General features: G+C 40.4%; 1 protein-coding gene and 1 non-coding gene across 3 annotated transcripts in view; both read left to right on the forward strand.

Moving 5' to 3' along the window:
• Positions 1-24,870, forward strand: part of FRAS1 (Fraser extracellular matrix complex subunit 1) — a 485,111-nt gene that overhangs the window by 195,874 nt on the left and 264,367 nt on the right. For both annotated transcript variants that reach the window (XM_069092754.1, XM_069092760.1), the window contains 4 exons: positions 12,059-12,202; positions 20,975-21,115; positions 23,294-23,434; positions 24,595-24,768. In XM_069092754.1, the coding sequence (XP_068948855.1) occupies positions 12,059-12,202; positions 20,975-21,115; positions 23,294-23,434; positions 24,595-24,768 (600 nt within the window). The remainder of the gene's footprint in view (positions 1-12,058; positions 12,203-20,974; positions 21,116-23,293; positions 23,435-24,594; positions 24,769-24,870) is intronic.
• LOC138171209 (U6 spliceosomal RNA) lies at positions 10,354-10,460 on the forward strand. The gene has a single exon (XR_011170822.1). It is a non-coding gene; the product is annotated as a U6 spliceosomal RNA (small nuclear RNA).

The following is a 24,870-nucleotide window of genomic DNA, read 5'->3' on the forward strand; positions in this document are numbered from 1 at the left end:
ACGGGTCGCCTCCAGCAAAGTGGATAATCTCCATCACTCTCTTTCTCCTAGTATTTTATCTTTCTTCCTGTCTTTCAAGATGGTTCCATACCATAAAATGGCTGCAGGGAGGCTATTAAAAATTTAAAAAATAAACAGCACCCACAGGAAGCACCTGGTTGTGAGGATAACTGAGTCTGGATATGACAGTGCCAACGTTGCTGGGCACTGAGAAGTTAACACATCAGGGCAGACCAGCTGAATTACTCTTTGCCAAATTTACCCTCTTCTATTTCCTGCTATATTTGGCATTCGGGTTTAGAGTAAAGAGAGGAAGGGAAGAGTAAAGGATGTGACGGGAGCCTTGGCCCAGCATCTCTGCTTTAGCAGGAGGCTGGCAGGGGTAGGTATTTGTCTGGGCTGTTTATAGATCCTTGCTGTGTGTGCCAAAAGACAAAAGGACGGAAACAAAGCTTCTCAGCACTTAGCACAGTACTCGGTACATAGTAAATGCTTAATAAATTCATTCATTCACTTATTCATTTACTCATTCATTCATTCATGTGTCAGCATAGAAGCCCCTTCACAAAAAAGAGGAATTTTTATTTCAGGCACATCTAATTCTTCCTAGCAAACATGAATGTTAAAATGTTTCAGCCATGACTGAGGAATGGGTAATAGGCATTTGGCATTTAGCCTAGCTTATAGGGGCCTCACTTTAACAAGGCAATCCAGAACATGTTCACGTTCAGATATTCTCTCTCTCTCTCTCTCTCTCTCTCTCTCTCTCTCTCTCTCTCTCCCTTTTTTTCTCCCTTCCTCCTCTTTCAATTTCTCTCTTTTTCTGTTTCTGTCTGTCTGTCTCCCCTCTCCTTCTCTTTCTGCCTATCATATTTTACTCTATCTTATTCTAATTTTGTTTTTTCTTCTTGGTCTTCTCTATCTCTTTCTCCTCATGTTTCTCTTTTCTTCTCTCTCTCTCTCCCCTTCCCCCTCTCTCCCCCCTCCCTCCCTCCATCCCTCTCCCTTTCTACCCTCTGTACCACTCTCTCCTCTCCCTTTCCACCCTCTCTACCACTTTTTCCTCATCCCTCCCTCTCAGATATCCACAGTACACCCAACACCTCTTGTGTAGCTCCAGAAAGATCTGATGTGAGTTTTGCAGGGAACCGGTGCCTTTGAGAATACTTCCATGGAAAGCTTATTTTGGGTTGCTGATTTCTGCCCTAGGCCTTCAGTTATTGTAGACAAATAGAATCATGTTATCAAAGAAATCAAGCAAGCAATTGTGTGCCTGGCATTGTGTTGGCTGTTGGATATACAAATACAATGAGTGAAGCATTACAATTAACTTCCATTTTAAAGAGAGAGACAACAGATACACATAAAAGTGTGCAGAATAAGTGTGAAGAGAATAAATACTGAAAAATATGAAGCAGTGATATACAAGGCAGATTGGAGAGTGCTGCCAGCCCAGGAGATTGGGCAGGGCCACATGTGATGCTTGAGTTTCATGTAGAATAGCAGGAAGGCTCCTTTGATGTAAAGGGGAGGAGGGTGTGCCTCCTGAGTCCTCTAAGTTTCTTCTGCCTTGCTCTCTCTCCCAGGCCCAGGCTGCCACATCTGTCCCTATCAGGCTTCCAGGGCTCAGTGCTGAGAACGGGAGGGTTTCTTCTCTCCTGCCATTGCCGCTAGCCTCTGCGGTCTGTGATTCCCACTGTTAATGGAGAGCACCTCAGTTCTGTTTACCATCAGTTAGCTTTTACAGAGGGATGTTTGCTTCAAAGTCATAGCAAGAACAGCCTACAAAATGTCCCTTGATAGCTTATAGACATATTCTCCCCATACCACCTTGGTGTCTGGAGGGTGTAGACTCAGAACCTAACTTAGTTCCTATGTAACATTGCACCCACCATGTTCGTATCCAAAAGCAGCACTGAGTCTTTGTCTCACCTGCCCCTGGGTTAAAGTCCTGAAGGTCACCCCGTGTTCCATGGGGCATTGGTGCTATCCTGGCTGTGAATCAGGCTCTGGAGTGCCAAGAGTCTGAGACTACCTCTGGGCCTTTCAGACTCAGGCTTCACTCGATTCACTGGCCACCACAAGCAAAGTAGTCACCAGGCTCTTTTTTCTGAGACAAAGAGGAAATGTCTGATGTAGAAAGTTCTTTTAGAATGCTTCCGTGATTAGTCAAAGAACCTACTCTTTGCCATATAGTTAGCCGACCAGAACAAGTTACAGAAAATCCCTGAATGCTCCAATGACTGTTTAAGGCATATTTATACCATGTGATTATATTTCTCCCCAGTCTCCTCATTGTGCAGAGGTGCTTTCCAAGGCAGCCGGCAGAATGCAACAACTTCGTTACCCAGGCATAGGGGGTAGCCAGTACAGACACTGGAGATGGACTAAAGAGAAGTCATTGGACCTCATTGCAGAGTGCAGGAGGAGAAATTATGTCCGATGAGGCTGGGAAGATAGGTGGTGGCCTCTTGTAAAGGGCGTTAAAAACTCAACAGAAGAGTTGCTCTGTTTTCCAGGAAGGAATAAGGAACCAATGGGGTCTGTTGGGTGGGGAATGACATGATCTGGTGTCCACTTAAGAAAAATCACTTTGGCAGGAATATGTAGGGTGGAGTGGAGTGGAGCGGAGTGGGGAGAAGCTTGAGGCAGGAGAACAGTTAGTAGGCCCCTGCAGTAATTCAGGTGAGAGATGAGTGCCTGACCTAAGGTGTAGCTGCTGTGTGAAAAGAGGTCTAGATTGAAGGGGTCTAGATTGGTGGAGATGGAAGCTGCAAAATATGGTAACCAGTGGGGAAATCAGTAGATATTTGATTAACAGGGGTTGGGCATTCAAGATCTTTGGGAGTATTACCTTAATATTGTGGACTTTTGTTTTTATATCACTATCAATTCTAAGCGTAAAAATCCCATAACCAATATACACGTCTTTTGAAAAATACAAAACCCATTGATTTCCTAATTATAAAGTTGAGTCTCATTCTGTAAAGCTATTTAGTGGGAAGTTAGCGGGTGCCACCTGATGAAATTTGTTTTTAGACTGGCAGGAGATGAGGAAGGAGGACGTCCCAGGCCTGATAAACCACTCCTGACCATGTCCAGAGTTCAGAGATGGAGTGTTATATGGGAAGACCAGCCAGGGGGCCAGCATCACTGGATCACAGGGAATGTGGAGAGGGAATATGGTACAAGAGGACTGGAAAGGCTGTGGGAGGGCAGGTCATGAAGAGGTTTGTGCAGTTTGGGTTGTTGATGCATTTTTACAAACAACTAAGGAACTCCAGCTAAGGCGCTACCATCATGGCAGGGAAACCTGTCCTAAGAGGCAGATGGTCCAGGAAATGAGGCCCCGGAAGCTTTTCACCTCTTATCTGAGTGGAGGGACTTTGAACAGAAGCGTAAGAAGACATCAAGGGTTGTTCCCCCGGTTCATAAGAATTTGTCATGAAAGACAGATGCTGCCTATGGGAGAAGCTTTAGAAATTTCACTGGCAAAATATTTCATTTTTATCCTTTTATAAGAGAAATTCTGGGTCTGATGTCTCTGCTTTTAGAATTACAAAGACAAAACAGTCATCTTTCTTTTCAAGGCAGATTTTAGTTTGAGATATATATTGGTGTATTAGGATCAAAATGAATCTTTCTTTGTAGGGTTATAGTGAGTTCTATATGACAAAGCCCAGCGTTGGAAGAGACTTCAGAAGCGATTTCATTCAGCCTTCTCTTTTTATAGATGAGGAAAACGATGTCCATAGAAATTGAGTGACTTGCCCAAGGCCGCACACGTAGGTGGGATTTGAACCTAAGTGCTTCGCCTTCAGAGCCAATGATCTTTCCACTATGACCCTTCTCAGAGAGGGATCCTTTCAGATATAATTTTGTTTTTGTTGAGGCATGACGCCATTTGAGGTTTTCTTAGAAGAGATACTAGAATGGTTTTCCATTTCCTTCTCCAGCTCATTTTTACAGATGAGGAAACTGAGGCAAGCAGTTTAAGTAATTTGCCTAAGGTCCTACATCTAGTAAGAATCTAAGGCCGCATTTGAACTCAGGTCTTCCTGACTCCAAGCCTCGTGCTCTACCCACCGTGCCACGTAGCTGTTCCATTGATATTTAGAAAAGAGAATAAATTCTCCTTCCCTCCCACTCCTGCTCAGTACCATGCTTTATAGGCAGCTGGGTGGTTCACTGGATAGCGTGAGTGCTAGACCTAGACTAAAGAGGTCCCAAGATCAAATCCAGCCTCAGACACTTACTAGCTACCTGTTCTTGGGTAATTCACTTAACTGTTGGCTTCTATTTCCTCAACTCTAAAATGGAAATGATGATAGCATCTTCTTCCCAGGGTTGTTTTGAGAACCAGAAGAGATATTTGTAAAGTCCTTTGCTTTATAAATTTACAAATAGATTACTATATATAAATACATTTATAAATAAATAAAGGTATAAATGTTAGCTATTATTATTTGCATATTTTAAAAATTGTAATAATGCATGATGCAACACGTACCACTAAGGAAACTTGCACAAGGTCAAGGAATCTAATTTAAAAAAGAAAACAAAATCAATATAGTGGTTGTTGTAGGCAACATGAGCCAGCAGAAGGGGGATTCTTCTGTAGCACATTTTCACAGAAATGGTCATCAATTATTCAGGAAAACTGGGGGATAGTTTGAGAGGCAATTGTTTTAGTGAAGCAGGCATTGGACCTGGGATTAGGAGAGACCCATGTTTGACTCCTATCTTAGACTCTATCATTGTGATGCTATCAAGTCTCTTAATTTCTATGAGCATAAGCTTCCTCATCTGAAAATTGGGTGAGAATATATTCTTTTAATTTAATATTTTATTTTTCCTCCATTACATGTAAAAACAATTTCTAACTTTTATTTAAAAAGTTTTTGAGTTCTAAATTCTCCCTCCTTCCTTCCTTTCCCCTTCCCCCCCTTGAGAAAGGCAAGAAATTAAAATATTATATCTGAATATATATATTCAGTTATATATGTGCAATCATGCAAAGCATAGTTGTATGTTAGTCCCTTGTTAAGGAAAGCACAGACCAAAAAATCCCCCAAGAATAGTAAAGAAAAAGTGTGTTTTGATCTGCATTCAGACTCCATCAGTTCTCTCCGGAGATGGATAGCATTTTTCATTATACATCCTTCAGAATTGTCTTGGGTCATTGTACTGCTGGCAATAGCTAAGTTAACCGTAATTGATCATCATGTAGTCTTGCAGTTACTGTATACAACGTTCTGGTTCTGTTCAGTTCACTTTGCTTCAGTTCATGTGAGTCTTTCCAGGTTTTTCTGTGAACATCCTGCTCATTATTTCTTACAGCACAATGATATTCAATGAAAATTGGGATGATAATATTTATCCTAATGTATCTGTATATGTGGTTGTCCTTTTGAGGAAATGCCTTTCTTTGTGTAAGGTGTAGAGAACTCCCAGGAAGGGAATTTTCCCATCCACCTGCACAGATCAGGAAGCGTTCTGCAAACTGTTGTAGGGGGTGTCTGAAATACTGTAAGGGAAGCAATAGTGACTTTCTAGGGTCATGCAGACAGTATGCTTCCGAGGCAGAACTGGAGCAGAGATGTTTTTTATTCTCTGGCCAGTTTTCTATTTGTTATGCCTCTCTGCAGACCTTAAAGGTTTATATAAAGTGAGCTATTCCTATCAGCATTCAGCTGAAGGGTTGCTCTGGTAACTCTTTGTGGAGCAGAGGTGGCTGGCCCTGGCTTCTGGGAGGCCATGCTGGTAGCACTCTGCTTCTCATGCGTGCTGTTCACCTGGGAAGGATTTCAGGCCTTCAAAAAATCAGCTCAGCTGAGTTTGAAGAAGTTCATCACCTGGGGGTTGGCCTTTGGGTGATGGGCTCCCTTCTGTGGCTACAGAAATTCATGAAACAGTGTAAGGTATGTTTTGGTCATCATGTATGTCATTGGAATAAATAGCCATATTAATAATAACAATAATAACTAACATTTATATAGTATCTTCTCTGTGCCAGGCTATTCTGCTAAGCACTTTACAAATATCCCCATTGATCCTTCCAACCACCCTTGGAAGTTGGTGCCATTATTATCTCCATTAAAAAATGGGGAAACTGAGGCAGACAAAAGTTAAATGACTGGCTGAGGATCAAACAGCTAGTAAGTGTCTCAGGCCAGATTTGATCTCAGATCTTTGGGACTCTTGGTCTGGTACTCTATCCACTGTGCCACCTAGCTGCCCATACTGATGAAACTGATGAAGGTGGTCCATAGCTAGAATGATATTTGTTGTGTAGCCAACATAGGGAATGGAGAGGACAGTAATTAGATCTCTACTTTATATCTGTAGACATCACAAAATGATAATAAAGGAGTAGGAGAAAATGAAGAGAGCGAGTGAGAGAGAGAAAGGGAAGAAAGGAGAAGGAGGGAGAGAGGCAGAGAGAGAGAGAAGAACATATGAATGGAAACAAACATGGTTTAAGATACAACCTTGGGTTCTAGGGAGGTCAGCTTCTTGAAGGCAGATACTCTCCCTTTTATTTATGTATTCATCAGGACCTAGCATGTCATAGATGCTTAATATACTTGATTAATTGAGTAGTGTCCGAGTGAGGAGATGTTCAGAGGAGATGGCTAGAGAAGTTGCCAGTGAAGTGGGTAAATTCAATGTTATTAAAGCCAAGGGAGGGGAGAGTTTGAAGAAGAAGGGTTGGGTCAGCCTTGACAAATGGCCTCAAAGAAAATGAATAAAAAAAAAAAATCAATGTCCTTTGAATGAGCAAGGGAGAAAGCACAGTAACTTTAGTAGTTAGGTGTCTGGGTGTGAGGGAAAGGTGTTTTTTTTTAAATGATAAAGGAGACCTGAACATGTTTATAGGCAGATGGAATGGAGTCATCTGAGACAGAGACTAGGGTGCTATGGGTGGGGGGAAATAGGGTCAGGAGTATATGTTGTTGACTTCTGGGTCATGAGACCAGTAAATTGGAGGAATAATTTTTTTCTCTGCTCTCTATTAAATCTTTTTTTCTTTTTTTTTTTTTGGAGGGCAATTGGGATTAAGTGACTTGTCCAAGGTCACATGGCTAGTTTTTTTTGTGTGTGTTAAGTGTCTGAGGTCGGATCTGAACCCAGGTCATCCTGACTCCAGGGCCAGTGCTCTATTCACTGCACTTCCTAGCCGCCCCTCTCCATTAACTCTTTAAAAAAGACTCCTTGAAAACCCCCCTCCCACCTCAAAGAGGAGTAATGTGCCAGAAATAGATCAATTATACTTGATTATATAGAACAAGAAAGCAAGGGGCCAAATAAGGTGACGGCAGGTGAGAGATATTATTCACAGTATGCTCACTCAGAACCCGTTGTCTGCTAGCCTCCATGTTCTGGCAGATGAACAAACCAGTCTATATCTTTGAGATTCATTCAGATATTTCCCTCCTCCTGCAGAGATTTCTACCTGCACACCCCACCCCCCCTGCCTTTTTCCTAGTGCCCTGTCATAATACTCAGAGGATATTAGCTTCTTCCCACCCGTGAGGAGAAGGGGAAAGTCTAGGAAGGATGGAACTTTTGCTTCCCTTTTCCTTGGGGATATCCTTAGGTTATGGACCCCCAAAGAGAAAGTCTAACTGGATTATCTACCTCACCTTCACCCATTTCTGCAAAAAGCTACAGATGCTGATTCAATCCAGGGAGAGAATTAAAGAACTGAGGCACTTAGGATAGCACAAAGCTCCAGTTTGCCCGGTTGAACCAGACCTGAAATAAAGGGGACTGGAATCCAGCTGGAGCAAGACCCTCTCTCCTTAAATCCTGTCTGCGGCAAGGATGGAGGCTCGTAAAAAAAAGCAAATCCTACTATTGTGGGAGGAGTTTGGGATAGCTTTGTGCTCTGGCCCAAGGTAAACACACCATCAAAGGGGGAGGCTTCAGATGTGAACTGTAGGAGAGTAGCTGGTGGAGAGTATGATTAATCAAAAAGAGAGGGATGAATAAAGAAAGCATTGTTAAGCAGCAGCGAAGGCTTGTTTTCAAGTAATATTGATTCAAGAAGTAGCATGGGAATATGTATTGAGCTGATAGAGGCAGGAAGATCTGAATTCAGGTCCTCCTAAATACAAACTGATGCAGTGACCTTGGGCAAGTCACTTAACCTCTGAGTGCTCCAGGTAGCTCTTGAAGATCCTAAGGTTCAGCCCATTGGCTAGCTCTTGAGCCTCCATCTGATATCTCCACAATCAGCCATTGAGAATTCCCATGAGCATGATTCTTGTACAACCAACTACTCAAAATGATGACCTTTTTAGATCTTAAATATAACCATTTCTTTAACAAAAAAGAAAATAAATAACATAGATACTAATATTTTGGAGCAAATTAATAAATAATAAAATACATTACAATATAAACCTTAATCACTCTCCCACTAATGTTTTCAATATTTGTAATGTAGTGCGCACACACTTTATAGGAACCTGTCTAGAAAGTGTAAGGGAGGACAGCTCAGGTGTTGAGGGGGACCTCAGAGCTCTGAGCTGTAACCTTGTATATTATTTGTCTATTTAGGACCAACTGGCTTAGAAACTGCTTCTGTGCTTGCTGCTTGATTGTGGGATGTCTGGGTTACTGCATTTCTGGTGGCAGGGCTGCTCAGCCATCTTTGGTGTCCATCTCTCACCCAAATCCCCCCTGCAGCTCCGAGAAGCCCATGGGATGTGTAGGGGTTCACAACCCGGTAAAACTGGCTTGGCAGATGGGCAGATTGAAGGTAACCCACATACTTCAAACCTGTCAGTGGGTTAGAAGGATGTCCATCCCATGCATGTGAAGACTTCTCCAGGTAGAATGGGCAGATGAGGACAGTTTGTTCTAACAGCCACGAAGGAGGATGAAGCAGGCTCGTGAAGAGCTTAGAGCTTGGTCAGATATTGAAGATGCCAAGGGCATCCACTCTACCTGGGTCATCACCAGTCATCTTGAGTTTGTCTTGTTGCTGGACTTCAATGACTCTGGAGAAGACTGTGAGACTGATGACGTGTCACTCAGCCTCAGCTGCACTTCCCTCACAAGTTGACACATCCCCTGTGATGTCAGGGCTCTCTTCAAAAACAGAGGACAGATGATATGATTGTTGATCTTGAGCTGGGGGCATCTTCATTGTAGGCAAACATAAGCATTTACAAACTCCCGGTATAGTCACTCTGAGAGGGCATTTAGAAAGTGTTACCTCTTATGTGAATAACAGTTCTCTGTAGGTCAGAACATTGTAAAGCTCAGCAAAGAGACTCTCTTTGGGCCCCAACCCATCGAGCTAGCTCCTCACCCAGAAGCTGAATTGTCCCATCAGAATGGAGCTCCCAACAGCATGCCTTGCCTTTAATTCAACTCATCAGGACACCAAAATGCCTCAAAGTCCAGTTGGCTTTTCCTCTCAAGCCACTGGTGGCAGCAGACCTTTGTGAGAAGCCTCACCTTCCTGGACATCTAGATGAACCCAAGGGCAATGGCTATTCTTGAAGCCCTTGTCCAATGAAGTCACTTCTCTGCTTGACCAATCAGGAATCACCCGGCTGAAACCTATTAGCTAACTGCTTCTTTCTGTCATAGTTCAGACAGAGCAGTTTGTCAGACCCACTGCTGTGTCCTCAGGTTTCTAATTCAGATTCATTTATACTTGGTTCCTCTGCCATATTGTTAATATACTTCAGTGGTTTAAATAAGAGTGCATCTACTTTCACTCAAAATATCTCAATTTCCCTATATCAAATTGATAATTGTTTTTCAAAGTCATGCCTCAGTCTCCAAATGTTTCATGATTTTTCATTTTTTAGTTTTATCTTCTTGAGTCACGTATTACATTACAAATATAATGCAAATTACTTGCATATCATCTGAAGTACCATAATGCTCTGGAACTGTGAAGAGTCCAACAGTCTTTCATTTATGCAGTATCCTTGAAACTCTTTTGTTATACTCATATTTTCCCACTTTTTCTAACAGGTCTTTTTCTGTCTCTTAAAAATACAGTTTTCCCACCAGAAGATTAAGTCTTTAGGTTTACTTCATAGTTCACATTCTTTTCCAAACTATTCAAATCTTACCTGAAATTATTGTTTCATGCATAATGGTAATTAATATCTGCAGTCATTTTCCCATGCACAGATGAATATATTTGTATATAGTTTTTATTGAAACAAAGTTATTTTTCTATTGTTACTAGATATCAAAATGTTCATCTATAATAGTGGTAGTATCTTTTATCCTTGAACAGTTAATATAAATCTCTTCCTTACCTCTAAATGCTTTTCATCCTTAAGTTGCTTCATACAAAAAGAGGCATAAAAGGGTGATATCATGCTTGCTTCGGCAGCACATATGCTAAAATTGGAATGATACAGAGAAGATTAGCATGGCCCCTGTGCAAGGGTGACACGCAAATTCGTAAAGCATTACATATTTTTATCATCAGGGCCAAGGACCACGCGTCCATCCAGATGAACGTGGCCAAGGTTGACAAGGTTACAGGCAGATTCAATGGCCAGTTTAAAACCTATGCAATTTGTGGAGCAATTCAAAGAATGAGGGAATCTGATGACTCTATTCTCCTGCTGGCAAAAAATGATGCTATTGTTTCAAAGAACTTCTAATTGAAGAAATCTTGTGGAAAATGTCTTAATAAATTAGAAAAACAGCAAAACAAAAAGGGTGATATCATTCCTATGCTGCTAAATTTCAGGATAGGAGGGCTCTGCAACATCATTTAGGTACAAAAAGGTAAACTTTTTTTTTTTACAGTACTAACATTTTTTATGTTATATCATCACTACATAAATCTTTCTCACTCCAAACAACATCTAAACAAAAATATTTCTATTCTCAACCATCCTTCTATTTTTTCCTGTGTGTATACATATGTACATAATAATATCAGACAAAAATATGTAGATCATATATAAAAATCTATGTATGCAAAGGTAGCAATAACACACATATATGCATACTATATATATCAGTATTTCATCAACCAATAAAATATATCTCATTAAAAAAAAAGACAGAATCAAGGAAGGTACAAACATATGTCACAATTCTTCATTAAAGCAGTATGTTTGGTTCCTGTTGTGCTGTTGTGTTGTACCCCTCAAGTAGAATATTTCTCACACTTTTAAAAATAAATTTTTAGGTATTTAAAAAAATCAGTGTCATTGTAATGGTAAGTCAGCTTAGGTTGCTGTAAGTATAGATCCCTATTAATGTGATCTGTTCTCTCTCTACAACTGACATTTCAAGGTGGAGTCACTTTGGAGTTTGACCTTCTCATCATCGTTTGATGTTTTTTTTTTTCCTTTTTAACTGAGATGCACCCAGTGAAACTCCCTGAGTCTGTGGTGGGGACCACCATACTGTTATCTTCTGAAATAGTCTTTCTCAGTTCTAGGAAGTTTTTTTCCCCTAAAGTTCTTATTAACTGATTTTGAAACATGATTTCTAATAGTCTTTGGTTTCTACTTGAGTATAGTAACTTTTTTGATGTCTGTTTTGGATTCCTGGTCACCTTAGGGATTTTGTGTACTTCTTTTGTTTTGTGGGTCTCTCCTTAGAAGCAATAATAATTCAGTTTATATCATGCTTTACAGTTTACAAAGTAATTCCCTCTTAATACCCCTGGGTGCTAGAGTAGTAAGAGAAAATGTCTAATCCTATCTTTGACATGGTGTGACCTTGGGCTAATCTTACATTTCTCTGGGCCTCAGTTTCCTCACCTTTCCAGTGAAGGTCTTAGGTGAGAACTCCAGGTTTCTTCTCAGCTCTGACATTCTATGTTTTAAAAAGAATGATCCTCATTTTATAGATGGGAGACCCCCTTTTTCAAGGTTGTATGACCAGTAAATTTCAAAGTCTGGACAAGTCTTTGGACAGTTCATTTTCAATGTTGTCGGCATTTGAAGAACAAAGGTGTCAGTAGCCTAGGGACAATTCTAGATTTTTAAAATAAAAACTTTAAAAATGGTAGGTTTTGTGTCGTATGCTGTTCAGTGATTGTGCGTTTTGCCTTTAGGTTGCCACAGATCCTGTGCTACGTGCTGGGGACCGACTGAGAAGAACTGCTTGTCTTGCCAGGATCACTTTCAAGTGCTCAGAGAAGGTTCTTGTGAGGGCAGCTGTGGTCAGGGGTTTTACAACAAGAATGGAGTCTGTGAGGGTAAGAAGATGATAGCCAGCATAGCTGGTGTCTGCGTCCTCTCTTTTCCATGACCTTCTTTCCCTTTCACCCAAAATTATAAATCCATTGAAAGACTGAAGCGAAGTGAAGTTCCTTGGCGTATTGGTGCCATTGAATGATACTGAAAATAAGAAACCAACCACACTTTACATACATCAATAAATAGTTTCAGTGGCATAAGGGCAGAGGATAGGTGTTTCTGAAAATTAAGAGTGCTGAATTAACATAATTAATAACATAACCCCAGATAATGCCTAGAGAGGTAGCAGGACATAGCGGATAGACAACTGGTCTTAGAGTAGTGGTGATGATGATGATGATTAACGCTTTAAGGTCAGCAAAGTACTTTACATATGCTAACTCATTTGACTTTCACAACCACTCTGTGAGATATTTTACAGTGGTAAACCATTTTACCACCATTTTACGGTTGAGGAAACTGAGGGACTGAGAAGCTAAGTGACTTGGCCTCGTACACTGCTTCACATGTAAGAGAAATCACCACTTTTCCATACTTAACAGACAGCCCTAGCTTGAAGATTTTGTAGGACTGGGTAGCCCACCACCTTTTGAGACAGCTTGAATTTAGGCAGTTTTTCCTCATGTCAATTTTATATTCATCTCTTTGCAAATCCAGTTCCCAGTTCTTCCTTCTGGGACCAAACAGAAGTCCAGTCCCTCCTTCATATACTTGGAGATAGCTGTCAGACCATCTCCTCTGAGGCTTCTTTTCTCCAGACTAAACAGGCCTAGTTCTGTCATCCTGTCTGTTTATCACATGAACTTAAGGTCTTTCACTGTCCTGTTTTTCCTACTCTGGGCATCTTCCAGTTTATCAATGAACTTCTTATGCCATGGTGCCCAGAACTGAATTGATTACTCGGGTTAATGTCTGACTCGGGCAGGGTGTTGAGACCGCCATTCCCCTCATTCTGTATCACAGGCTGATTCATTGAGCTTGCTGTCTGCTAAACCCCCCAGAATCCATTCCAGAATAATTGCTGCCTAACTCTCCCCACCCCATCTAGCCTTTCTGAGTTTGACCTTTTGTACCTTCCTGTAAGACTTTATATTGAATCCCATTAAATTTCATCTTATCAGGTTAAGCCCAAGGGCTCTCACTGATTCAGAGCCTTGTGGATCTTGAATCTTACCTAGGATGTTAGCTCTCTCTCCCAGCTTGGTGTCCTTTGCAGATTTGATGAGGATTCCACTTAAGTCTCTGGAAGAAAGTGTTCAGTTGCTCTGGGATAAATACAGATCCCTGGGTTCCTCTCCTGGAGACATCCTGTCAATGTGACATGGAACCGTTAACAACTCTCCTTTCAATCCAGGCAGCCAACCAAGTTTGATTCCTGAATTCTGAGAATAATTGTATTCTCATCTCATCCACATCTCTGTCTTCTCTTAGAAGAACAGTAGCAGTTACTTTATTTAGCACAGAGGTGTTCTGTGACACTCCTGAGTGAGGCCTGAATTAGATTAAAATGTGATTGGGAAATATTTAATAAAACAAAAATACAATAAATCACAGAAGACATTACATTTGAAAACTAAGTCAATTATACAAGTCTGCCTGGATCCTTTTGTATGTATAAGCAGCTCTGTGTTTCTACTTGAGTTTGACACATTGCTTTAGTGGATGATTTGCTAAGATCTAGGCAAACTATATCCACAGTTAGTAATTACATGAAAGGAAGAAATGTGGTGAGTCTCACATAAACCTGTTTTGATAAAGCCATGTTGGCTCTTTGCAACAATTCCTCTCTTTCTAGGTCTTTGCCAACTTTGTTGTTCAGTCGTTTCACTTGTGTTTGACCCTTTGTGACTTCATTTGGGATTTTTGTGGCAAAGATACTGGAAGGATTTGCCATATCCTTCTCCAGATCATTTTACATATGAGGAAACTGAAACAAACAGGTTTAAGTGACTTGCCCAGGGTCACATGGTTAGTAAGTGTCTGAGGCCATGTTGGAACTCAAGTCTTCCTTGACTCTAGGCCTGGCCCTCTATGCACTGCACCACCTACCTGCCCCAACTACCTGCTTAATAATGATTCTTCCATTTTCTCAATAAATACAGTCAGTTTCACTGATATAAGGTTTGCAGACTCGGTTCTCCTTTATTTTTTGAAAACTGGGACTAAACTTGCTCTTTTCCAATTTTGTGGTATCTCTTGTTTTCCATAATCGTTTACATATTACCAACCGAGGGCTCAGTAATCCCTCCAGCCAGTTCTTTCAAGAAACCTGAGGATAGAGTTCAACTGGGTCAGGTAGCTTGAAGTTACCCAGAACAGGGAGGTACTTTCTTCCAATCTCCTCTCTTATCTCGGGCATCTAAGGACATTATGTTAATCTTGCTGTGCTATTTCCTGTGTAAAGGTCATTCTTTGTAGCACTATAGAAATTAAGCTACCTGCCTTATCTTTGTGGTCAGTCTACTTCTCTTCAATCTTTTTCCCCCCCTCAACTTTCCCCTTTTTTCTTGTCTTTGGCTTCTCTTTCCAGCTTTAGCCCATTCTGAGCTTTAGTACTCCTGACTATTTTTACAGCATGTTGGCACTTAAATTCATCTCTTATTATTTGGTCTCGCTGACATCTTTAAAACTTTTATTTTAAAATCTGAGGTGTTTAGTGAGTTCTTTATGCAGCGACAAATCCCATTTTTCTTCTTCATTGGCTTGTTTTCCTTTGTGCGTCAGAATTTCATTCTTATGCATCTCCTATTACTCCTGGGCTGACATTTCCTGAAACATTTAAGTCCCAGAGTTCTTATCTTTCCTCTGAACTCTTTGAAACATGCTTTGAGGAAATCTAGAGTACATGTCCAACTATGCCTCCATTTCAACCCTCTAGGAGGGAGAGGTCATTTCCCTCTCAGGTTCTCATCATTTTTACCCTTAAAACTCATTCTCCTCAATAACAATCAAACAGATTAGAATTTCCTTTTGTTTGTTCCTCCACATTTTTTGAAGCATACCATTATCACTCAGGAAAGTTAAGGAATTATTGGGTGTTCTGCCTTTGGCAGGAAGAGAGCTCCAGGACATTTCTAAATAAAACTCCCCATCTTTACCATACTGTGCCTTTGGGGTTTGTGATCTGCTTCCCAAACTTCTTATCTAGTTCTGCTTTCTGCCCAGGTGTTCTGTAGTATACACCAATGATAAATCACCTTTTAAAAAATGCTCTGTTGTGCATATGTATAGCCTATTTCAGATTGCATGCTGTCTTGGGGAGAAGGGAGGAGAAAAAAATTTAAAATTTATGGAAGTGAATGTTGAAAATGTAAAAATAAATAAATTAACTTAAAAAATGCTCTTTTGGCCTGCACTCATCCTTTCTATTATGCTTTCCCTAAATCCTTCTTAAACTAGTGTTACCCAAAGTCTTCCCCGCCCCAACCTTTCCTCTTGTCCTGCTTTTTTTATTTTTAATCAGTTATTCCCATCCAGAAGCATGGTCCAGTCATGAGTTTCTTCTCACCAAATACCAGGATGCCCGTGAGGTCTGATTTGCCTACTTTCCTTAGAACCTCTCGATCTTCTTGTTTCTTGCCGATATGTTGGAATTTGTCCGTAGGTAATGGATGCTGTGGGTTTTTCCCACTCACTCATTTCTCGAATTTTGTCTCCTGTGAACTTTGGAGTGCCTCGACTCCTCGTCTTCCAAATTTACGTCTTCTTCATGGAATCTTACTTCGGGGACATGCACAAGTACTTTCCTGTTCCATCCTTTTAAGTTAAAGTTGTTTTTTTTTTTTAAAGCAATCACTTGATAAACATTTATTAAGCACCTACTGCATATCAGGTAGTGTAATGAGTGTGACTACATTCTTCCTAACCCTTGTCAGGTACATTTTGTCTCCGTCTCAGAATCTGTTATCCAGACATTGGAGGCCATGGCAGAGAAATTCAAGTCCCATTTTCAATAGTCAGTTGTTCATATTTCAGATTTGTTTTTCTCACTTTTGTATCCCTTTGCTCCAATGGGCAATGTGAGGAAAACTCAGTCTTTGCCTCTCTGGTCTTGAGTTTCTTGTTGAAGACTTGTAATGCCTGACGGTGCTTTCTAGGTTCTTTCTGCCAGCGTCTTTTGTGTCTGAGAGAATCACCAGAAATGGGAAATTGTTATCTGTTTTGATATTTCATGTTTCATATTTTGATATTTCATATTTCTTTTATGTCTTAAATATACACAACAGGCAGACAGCAGACCTTTCTTATGTTATGAGGTCAAGAAATAGCTTCCCCAGAATCCTGAACAGGGAATCACCAAGTACTAAGGACAACTAGGCAGTACAGAATGGGGAGTAAGAGGGAAAATGGAGTGGCAAAATCAGGAAACCCTGAGTTCAAATCCTGTCTCAGACACAGCAGCTGTGTGACTCTGGGCAAATTCTGTCTGCCTCAGTTTTCCTGTTATAATAGCACCTGCTTCCCAGGGTTGTTTTAAGAATCAAAGGAGATCATATTTGTAAAGCATTTTGTAAAGCTTAGAGTATTATATTAATATTAATTGTTAGTAAATATATAAATATTACCTAAATTATATAGTTGCACAAATATTAGTATTTAAAATTGTTTGTTAAATGTTAAGTGAATATTAGTTATTATTGTTGTGATTTCCATCCTTATGTTCATCCTTTATTACTTTCTGCATTTTATGACTTTTGTGGCCCCACTATGTCCATCAGTAGGATGAGAGCATTTAGAGTCCCCATCTTTAGGAAAAGTCATAAATTGATTTTTAAAATGGTAGTTGTCCTTCCTTCCTTTTCTTTTCCTTTCTCCTACATGAGACTCTTTCATTCTCTAACGACTTTACAACGTTTGTTTCTCTCATACCTTTTTTTTCCTCTGATGAAGCCTTTTTTTTTTTAAATCAAAGAAATACTTCATTATCCCTAATAACCTGGGATATGGACAGGGGATCTCCAAGTCCCTTTGCCTTCTCCAGGATGGGGATCAGGCTTCACTTGGAGCACAGATAATAGTCACTTAGCAATGGCAGAAAAAAAACCAAACCAGCCCATACTAGGTGCAAACACACTGTACAGTTTCTTCTACCTTTTCAAGTGGTTGAGATTTTTGGCCTTGTGTTTTTTTTTTTTTTTTGGACTGCTATTGGTGTTTACAAATTAATCCCAAACACCTGGTTAACACTTTTTATAGCCACCTCTTAAGAACTCAACAATCCCATAATTTCCTTTCTTTAATCTCAACAATTCCGGGTTCATACTCCATCAGTGTTCTTTCTGTTTCACCAATTTGCCCAACACACCGATCCCTCCATAAATTTGCTTTACCCTCTAATTATCCTACTTAATCTTTTCTTACTTACCTTTGCCTATCCTTTCTTAAATCTAGCTCTTCAGACTCTACTCCTTTATCTTTCTTAATTGTCCATAATCCTTCATTTTTGGATAGCTTTCTTAAATGTTCTTGATCCTGTTCATGGTTCAGCCTAGAACTAGAATCTGGTCTTGTTCCTGTACCTAGAAAATGTCCTTCAGAATTGTCTCAATTTCTCCCAAATGTCTCCTCTCCAAATTCAACTTCTGTCTTTCTCATGTGTGGGCTGCAAAAATCTAATCCGCAATGAAAGGAAACTGAGGCAGAGCTCCAGGTATGATCAATTTGTTAGACTTAAACAATTGGATTCAAGGGATGGCTAGGTGGTTCAGTGAATAGAGCACCAGTCCTGGAGTCAGGAGGACCTGAGTTCAAATCCAGCCTCAGATACTTAACACAAAAAACTAGCTGTGTGACCTTGGGCAAGTCACTTAACCCCAATTGCCCTACCTTCCCCCCTCCAAAAAGCAAATAAAACAACCCCCTCCCCCCAAAAAAAACCCAATTGGATTCAAGACCTTCCTCGTGGCGGCTCTCTGTTCTCCATTTATGACCTGTTATTGAACACTAAAGGTCACTAATGTGTGTTAATTCATGTATGGTCAATTTTAGAAGGGGCAGGGAACTCTGTGATTGGCTAAGGTAGGTGTCCATCAACCATTGGTACTTTGTCAGCAGAATTTGTGGACCTTCCACAAGCTGTAATGAACATTCACATCTGGAGAACAAGGAAACTAAGGAAGCTGTGGTGTTTTGTTTGGAGGGCAATTGGGGTTAAGTGACTTGCCCAAGGTCACATGGCTAGTTTTTGTGTTAAGTATCTGAGGCCGGATTTGAACTCAGGTCCTCCTGACTCCACGGCTGGTGCTCTATTCACTGCGCCATCTAGCCACTCCCAGCTGTGTTTTTTTTTAAAGCATATTTCTCTTAGGAGTTGTTGGAAGTGGGGGGGTATAGTTCTAATCAGTAAATTCCTAACACAAGTTGATATTAGGCCTAATATAGTATAATAATATAATAATATAGCTCTATAATAAATCAAAGAGAATTAATATTATAATCAATACATGGTGGGCTGATTAGTAATAGCCTACATACCTATTACTCTTACAGTATTAACTAATGTAACTTAATAAAATTTAACTCTATTCTACTTAGCTAACACAATCCCCCTTAACTCTACTCTACTTAACTCACTAATACAATCACCAATACTCATTAAATCACAGTGAATGGAATAAACACTGAGTAAATTGAGTGGGGCTATCCAAATGATTTTCACACAAGTAAGTCACATGACGTTTTTTTTTCTCTTTCATATTTGGTTCAGGCCCTTCTTTCCTGTAGCTCTCTTTCTCTCACAAAACCTGGAACATCTGGATTCAAGTCTTAGCTCTGACGCTGACCGCCCCAGGTCCGAAGCAACTCTTTGAGACTGTAAGGTGTCAAAGAGTTGTTGGTTTCTGTTGGTAGAAGGAGTTTTCTACACCAGTAAAATCAAGGTATAGACAAAACAAATCCCTTGATTAAGGTGTATAGTTTTATTTGCTTAGAGCATAGCGGAGTTCTTGTATAACATCATATAACTATTGTGTACCTGAACCGAGGTCTTGCTGGTTCCAAGACCTTCCCTATCTGCCATGCTGTACTGCCTTTTTTAGCAATAATTATCACCCACAGTTTTGTGTTTTCTATTCTGATGAATGATTTCAGAGGCAGAAATACAATGGGTGATAGGCTACAAGAGAATAGTTGCTATCTGCAGCAATTTCAAAATCAAATAAGTGTGGGAGGCATTTCAGAATAGTCTGTTGAAAGCATGCATTAAAACCAGACTTTCAGAATTGGAAGATGGCCTCAGAGGCCATCGCGGCTGACCCTTTTCAGAACAGGACTTCCCCTCTGCCTGACCTGACAACCCGCCTTCCCACCTTAAGCCCTCAGGTGAAGCAGAAGCTTCTTCATCCCAAAGCAGCCTATTTTTGGAGAGCTTGAACAGTGAGGGATTTTTTTTTTCCTATTTCAAGCCTAAATTTATCTCTTTGCAGCACCTACACATTGTTCCTACATCCCCATCGTACAGATAAGGAAACTGAATTTCAGAGAGATGAAGCCCCTTGCCTAAGGTTGTGTAGCTGGTTAGTGAAGGCAAGACTTAACCTGGGACCATGGTCTCTTATTCCGGGCTTCTACCTACTAGGACCATGCTGTCTTTCTTACTCCCCAGCACAGGTGCTCAGTAAATATTTTTGGAATGAATGAACAAATTATCCATTTGTGGAAAGGGTGGTTTTCTGAATGTAAATTGAAGAGTTTTTTGAGATACAGAGCACTTTGTGAAACTCAGTGGTGTGAACACAGTCTAAGTAAAGTAGAATAAATCTGGAGGGAGAAACCTTACTCTGTTTCTAGCAGGGCCAGGGCATCATATTAATTTAGCTGAATCTCTGGTAGTGCCTTGTAAATGGAGCCCTGCACCTGCATGCAGGAAAATCTAGTCTCTTCATACTTGTTTTGTAAGCCTGGACAAGTCACTTAACCTCTGCCTTCCTCAGTTTCCTTATCTGTAAAATGGAGATTCCAGGGCTGTTGTGAAGATTAAATGAGATTTTTGTAATGTACTTTCCAAACCTTGAAGTGCTAAGTAAATACTCTACATTGCATCTGTCACCCTGCCTGTTTTCAGCCCCTAGGAACAAGATCCCACTCTCACTTCTAAACTCACCACTACTAACTCAAGCCTTGATGGACACTGCCTCCCTCAGCATTCTCTCTTCTCTGATTGGAAGACAGGAGAGCAGAGAACCAAGCTCCTCCTAAAGCCTCCCTTTATTAGATGGAGTACAGGAACTGGGCTTTCAGCTCATTCCCCTTTGTATCTGCTTCTCTACCTGGTTTCTTCCTTCTCCCTACCCCACGTGTGCCAGATGCTTCCTACTGTCCCCGTCTCCTCCAATCTGTTTTATTTTGTATGTTGTCTCCCCCTATCCCACCCCATTAAATTCTAAGTTCCTTGAGGACAGTGACTGCCTTTTAAAAAGAACTATATCCCCAGTATTTAGCACACAGTAGTGCCTGGCATACAGTATATATTAATATATTTAATAAATAATGTTTAATAAATTTATATAATTAATACATATTTATTAGATTGACCATGCTATTATTATTATTATTATTATTATTACTAGTTATTCTTGAATTAGTAACTTTGCTTCTCCTTCAGTCCTGATAGTTGAATCAGCAAAGTCTTCTGAAAGGCTGGAATCAAGTAAATAGAGTCTGACCCAGGCAGCCCAAGAGAATAAGATTGCTGTATTGAGAAGGGCCTGTTACAGTTGTAAAGAATCTGTTCTGCTATTGAGTTTCCTTTATGGATTTTTCTCCCTCTTTAGCTTGTGACCCATCCTGTGAGAGCTGTGGTCCAGAGAGCCCTCGTTGTCTGACATGTGCTAAGAATACCGTATGGCATGATGGCCGGTGCATCCCAGAATGCCCTCCTGGGCACTATCCTGATGGCACAGGCAGATGTTCAGGTAAGCCCTGTTGATCATTCTTGCCACTCTCATTAGCATCATTGTGGGAAGGCATTAATAAGGGCTCTTTGAGGCTCTCTGGGCTATGACCTTCCAGGAACAGTCTTACTATATTTCAGGATCCCTGGACATAACAGGAACATTTTAGATGAGAGGGGATTTTTTTCCTCCTTTAATTTGGAATTTTGTCTGTATGTTTTGAATGTGTCTAAGGGTGTGTATGAAGGGAGTTTGAGTGATTTTTTTTTTTTTTTTGCTTTTTTGGAGGGCAATTGGGGTTAAGCGATTTGCCCAAGGTCACACGGCTAGTTTTTGTGTTAAGTGTCTGAGGCCGGATATGAACTGAGGTCCTCCTGACTCCAGGGCTGGTGCTCTATTCACAGCACCACCTAGCTTCCCCGAGTCTGAGTGATTTAAAGCAGTGACTTCTAAGCATGTATATCAATACAAGAAATAAATTGTTTCATCAAAGACCAAAGATATGTTTTCCCTACAACCCTTATGCAAATTTAAACTTAAAAGCTTTATTTCTGGCATATCTACAGTAAATAAAAACCCAAGGCAAATAGCTAAAGAGTTTTTGAAAAATGTATCACATCACAATTTTCCTTATTTCCAATCCTATTACTAATAAAAAAATACTTTATTTTTGAGGGTAAATTGTGACTTGTGCTTGCTAAACCCTGCTGCCTGCCTGACCTCACCACCTTTCATTTCCGACCTCTTTCCTCTCTACTTTTATCCCATCTAATAGTATTCTCTAACTACAACCCTTGCTTCTTATGCCTCTAGCCCCCATATTGCTGCAGCCCCCTCTTAGGTTCTGGGAGCTACCACAAAAGACTTAAGTTGGGGGAACTTCTGATTCCAGCGCCCAACAGGTATAGGGAAGGATAGTTCCAGTCTCAAAATGAGAGCTGCAGTAGGAACGTATGATGTTCAGTCGTATCGGACTCTTCGTGACCCCATTTGGGGTTTTCTTGGCAAAGATACTACAGTGGTTTGCCATTTCCTTCTCTAGTTCATTTTATAGGTGAGGAAACTGAGGCAAACAGGGCTAAGTGACTTACCCAGGGTCACACAGCTGGTGAGTATCAGAAGCTGGATTTGAATTCATGAAGATGTCCCAGCACTATCCATTGCTGCACTAGTAGCCCCATACTCAGTTAGATAATAGAGAAAACTGGCTGATGTGGGTAGACCTTGGAAAGTCATTACCATACATAACTTTATTTCAATTAGAATATGTGTTCCTAGTTCCAAACATCTAACTTGTAAGCTGACATTTAGAACATAATCCATTTCTAAGTTGGGGCCCATCTGTGTGTTTAGGAAATGTAATTCTGAAAAGAAAATGCCATCACATTATTCAGTGGTGATCCTGTGCCCTTCCAGAATTCATGAATGCCTGTCATCTTCGCACTGCCTCCTTGTATTCGAATGAGACATATGGTTAATGTGGGAATTTGTTTTACTTGAAGATACATAATTGTTACAGGGATTTTCTTTTTTTTTCTTTTTTCATGGGCATGAGGTGGGAGAAGTGGGAGGGAGAGAAAATACATTTTTGTTAACTGAAAATAAATTTTTAAAGGTCTCTTTGTATTCCATTCTCTTAAAATTCTGTTTTCTCCAAAGCTTAGCTCCAGCTTTCACCTTCTGTGTCTTGAGACCTCTCTTGATGACCCCTCAAATGCTAGTGCCCCCTTCTATGTCCTTATATTTATTTTGTGTATGCATGTTTGTCTTCCCCAATGTGATTAAAATCCTTGGAGACTTTTTGTCTTTGCATTCTAAGCACCCACCTCAATGCATGGCATGCATTAAACCCATGCTAAATGCTTGTTGATTCAGAGGTTGAACTGAAGTATACCATGAATGAAGCATCCACAGAGATGTGCCCTAAGGGGAGATGCACTGGGAACGCTAAGGGATTGATGAATCTTTCTCTATCCCATGCATCCACAAACAAGGGGCAAAGCAGCTAGCCATCTTGACTTCTTCGTAGGCGACTTATGCCCCATCATGTTTATTTCCCTTCTCTAGGTTGCTGGAATGCTAAGGGATTGATGAACCTTTGTCTATCCCATGCATCCACAAACAAGGGCCAAAGCAGCTAGCCATCTTGACTTTTTCGTAGGCGACTTATGCCCCATCATGTTTATTTCCCTTCTCTAGGTTGCCATGTTTCATGTGCCAGCTGCAAAGGCCCCTCAGCTGCCCACTGTACAGCTTGTCCCCATTCTTGGGTGCTACAGCAAAACCAGTGCCTCTCAACTTGCGGACAGAGTTTTTACCCTGATCGTGGCATCTGCAAAGGTATTGGAAGAATTCTCACATCGAATTATAGCCTTATGAAATGTCATTATTTCTCTTCTGGGGATTTTCTGTTACAAGTCAATGGAATTGCGGTCATTGGATTTGCTGTCAGGGAGAGCTGAGTTTGCTTCAGATGGTTTCAAATAGTGTCACCCTGGGCAAGTCACTTACCCCTCTCTTAGGCTCAATTTCCTCATCTGTAGATAAAAATTAGAATGACACTCACCTCATAAGGTTGTTGAAGGGATGGAAAGAGATAACCTATTCAAAGTACTTTGTGAACCTTGGCACTTAATCTGTTATCTATGATGACTGTAACTTTTATTATTATTTTTCAGTGTAACTATTATTTAAATACATTCCTCTTTCCAAAGCTAGTTATTGGACTGATAGCACAAATAACTACAGTGTACATTTTTCAACTACAGCTATGCTAAAGCAGGTGGTTTTTTGTTTTGTCAGTGGACATGTGACCATTTGCAGATCCTCCCAGCACATCATGATTTTTTTTCCTGTGTTCAGAGGAATTATTTTCTTTTAAAAATTTTTTTAAACATTTTATTTTCTCCCTCAATTATGTATTAAAATAATTTTTTAAAACATTAAAAAAAGTTTTGAGTCCTCAATTTTGTCTCTCACTCTCTCCTCTCCCTCTTCCCTGAGATGGTAAGGAATTGGATATAAGTTATATGTATTCCATTATGTGAAACATTTCCATATTGAGGAATTGATATTTTCTTTACCAGGATCAAACCTTCCCTTCACCTCATCTGTTTTTTGTTTGCTTTTTTTCCCTATTTGCGCAACAAAGAATGTCAATTAATTATTAGTTTTCATTTTGTTTTCCTGAAAGGAATGAATGATCAATGACATTCATAAGCAAGTCGAATTTTTAACACTAGGTTCTTGTTTGGGCAAAAAGACACTTGAAAATGGACTTTTGTTAATGAGTATTTGTGCTCAATGGAATGAAACTCATTAGAATTACTGGCAACTTGAACATCACAAGATGTTCACAAGATGATAAAAAGACCGTGGGGAGAGATTGCATTAGGAAGTGGATTCATCCATAGGGCTTTTCGAGTTGATTTCAGTGTTTTGCTAAGAAAAAAAGAGCCCGGGTATTAATTTTCACACGATATTCTTATTCTTGGTTGCAGCTTGTCATCCCTCCTGCCTGAATTGTGTTGGTCCAGAACCTTCCAATTGCACCCAGTGCAGGAAATCAGAGGAAGCAGTACAGGCTGAACAGGTGTCTGGCGAAGTCCTCTCTGGCACGTGTGTGTCCCAGTGCAAAGCCCAGTTTTACCTAGAGAACACTGGACTCTGTGAAGGTGAGCAATTTAAGAATGTCCTGGGGACAGGGGTTCTAGGTATAGTAGCAGGCTCAGGTTTGCTGGGATTGTTCTAGAGTGTTCTGGAATGCTCCCAGGTTC

The sequence above is a fragment of the Petaurus breviceps genome, unplaced genomic scaffold, assembly GCF_028583685.1.
Source record: "Petaurus breviceps papuanus isolate PSGF00001 unplaced genomic scaffold, PetGlider_PUasm1.0 126, whole genome shotgun sequence".
NCBI classification, from domain to species: domain Eukaryota; kingdom Metazoa; phylum Chordata; class Mammalia; order Diprotodontia; family Petauridae; genus Petaurus; species Petaurus breviceps.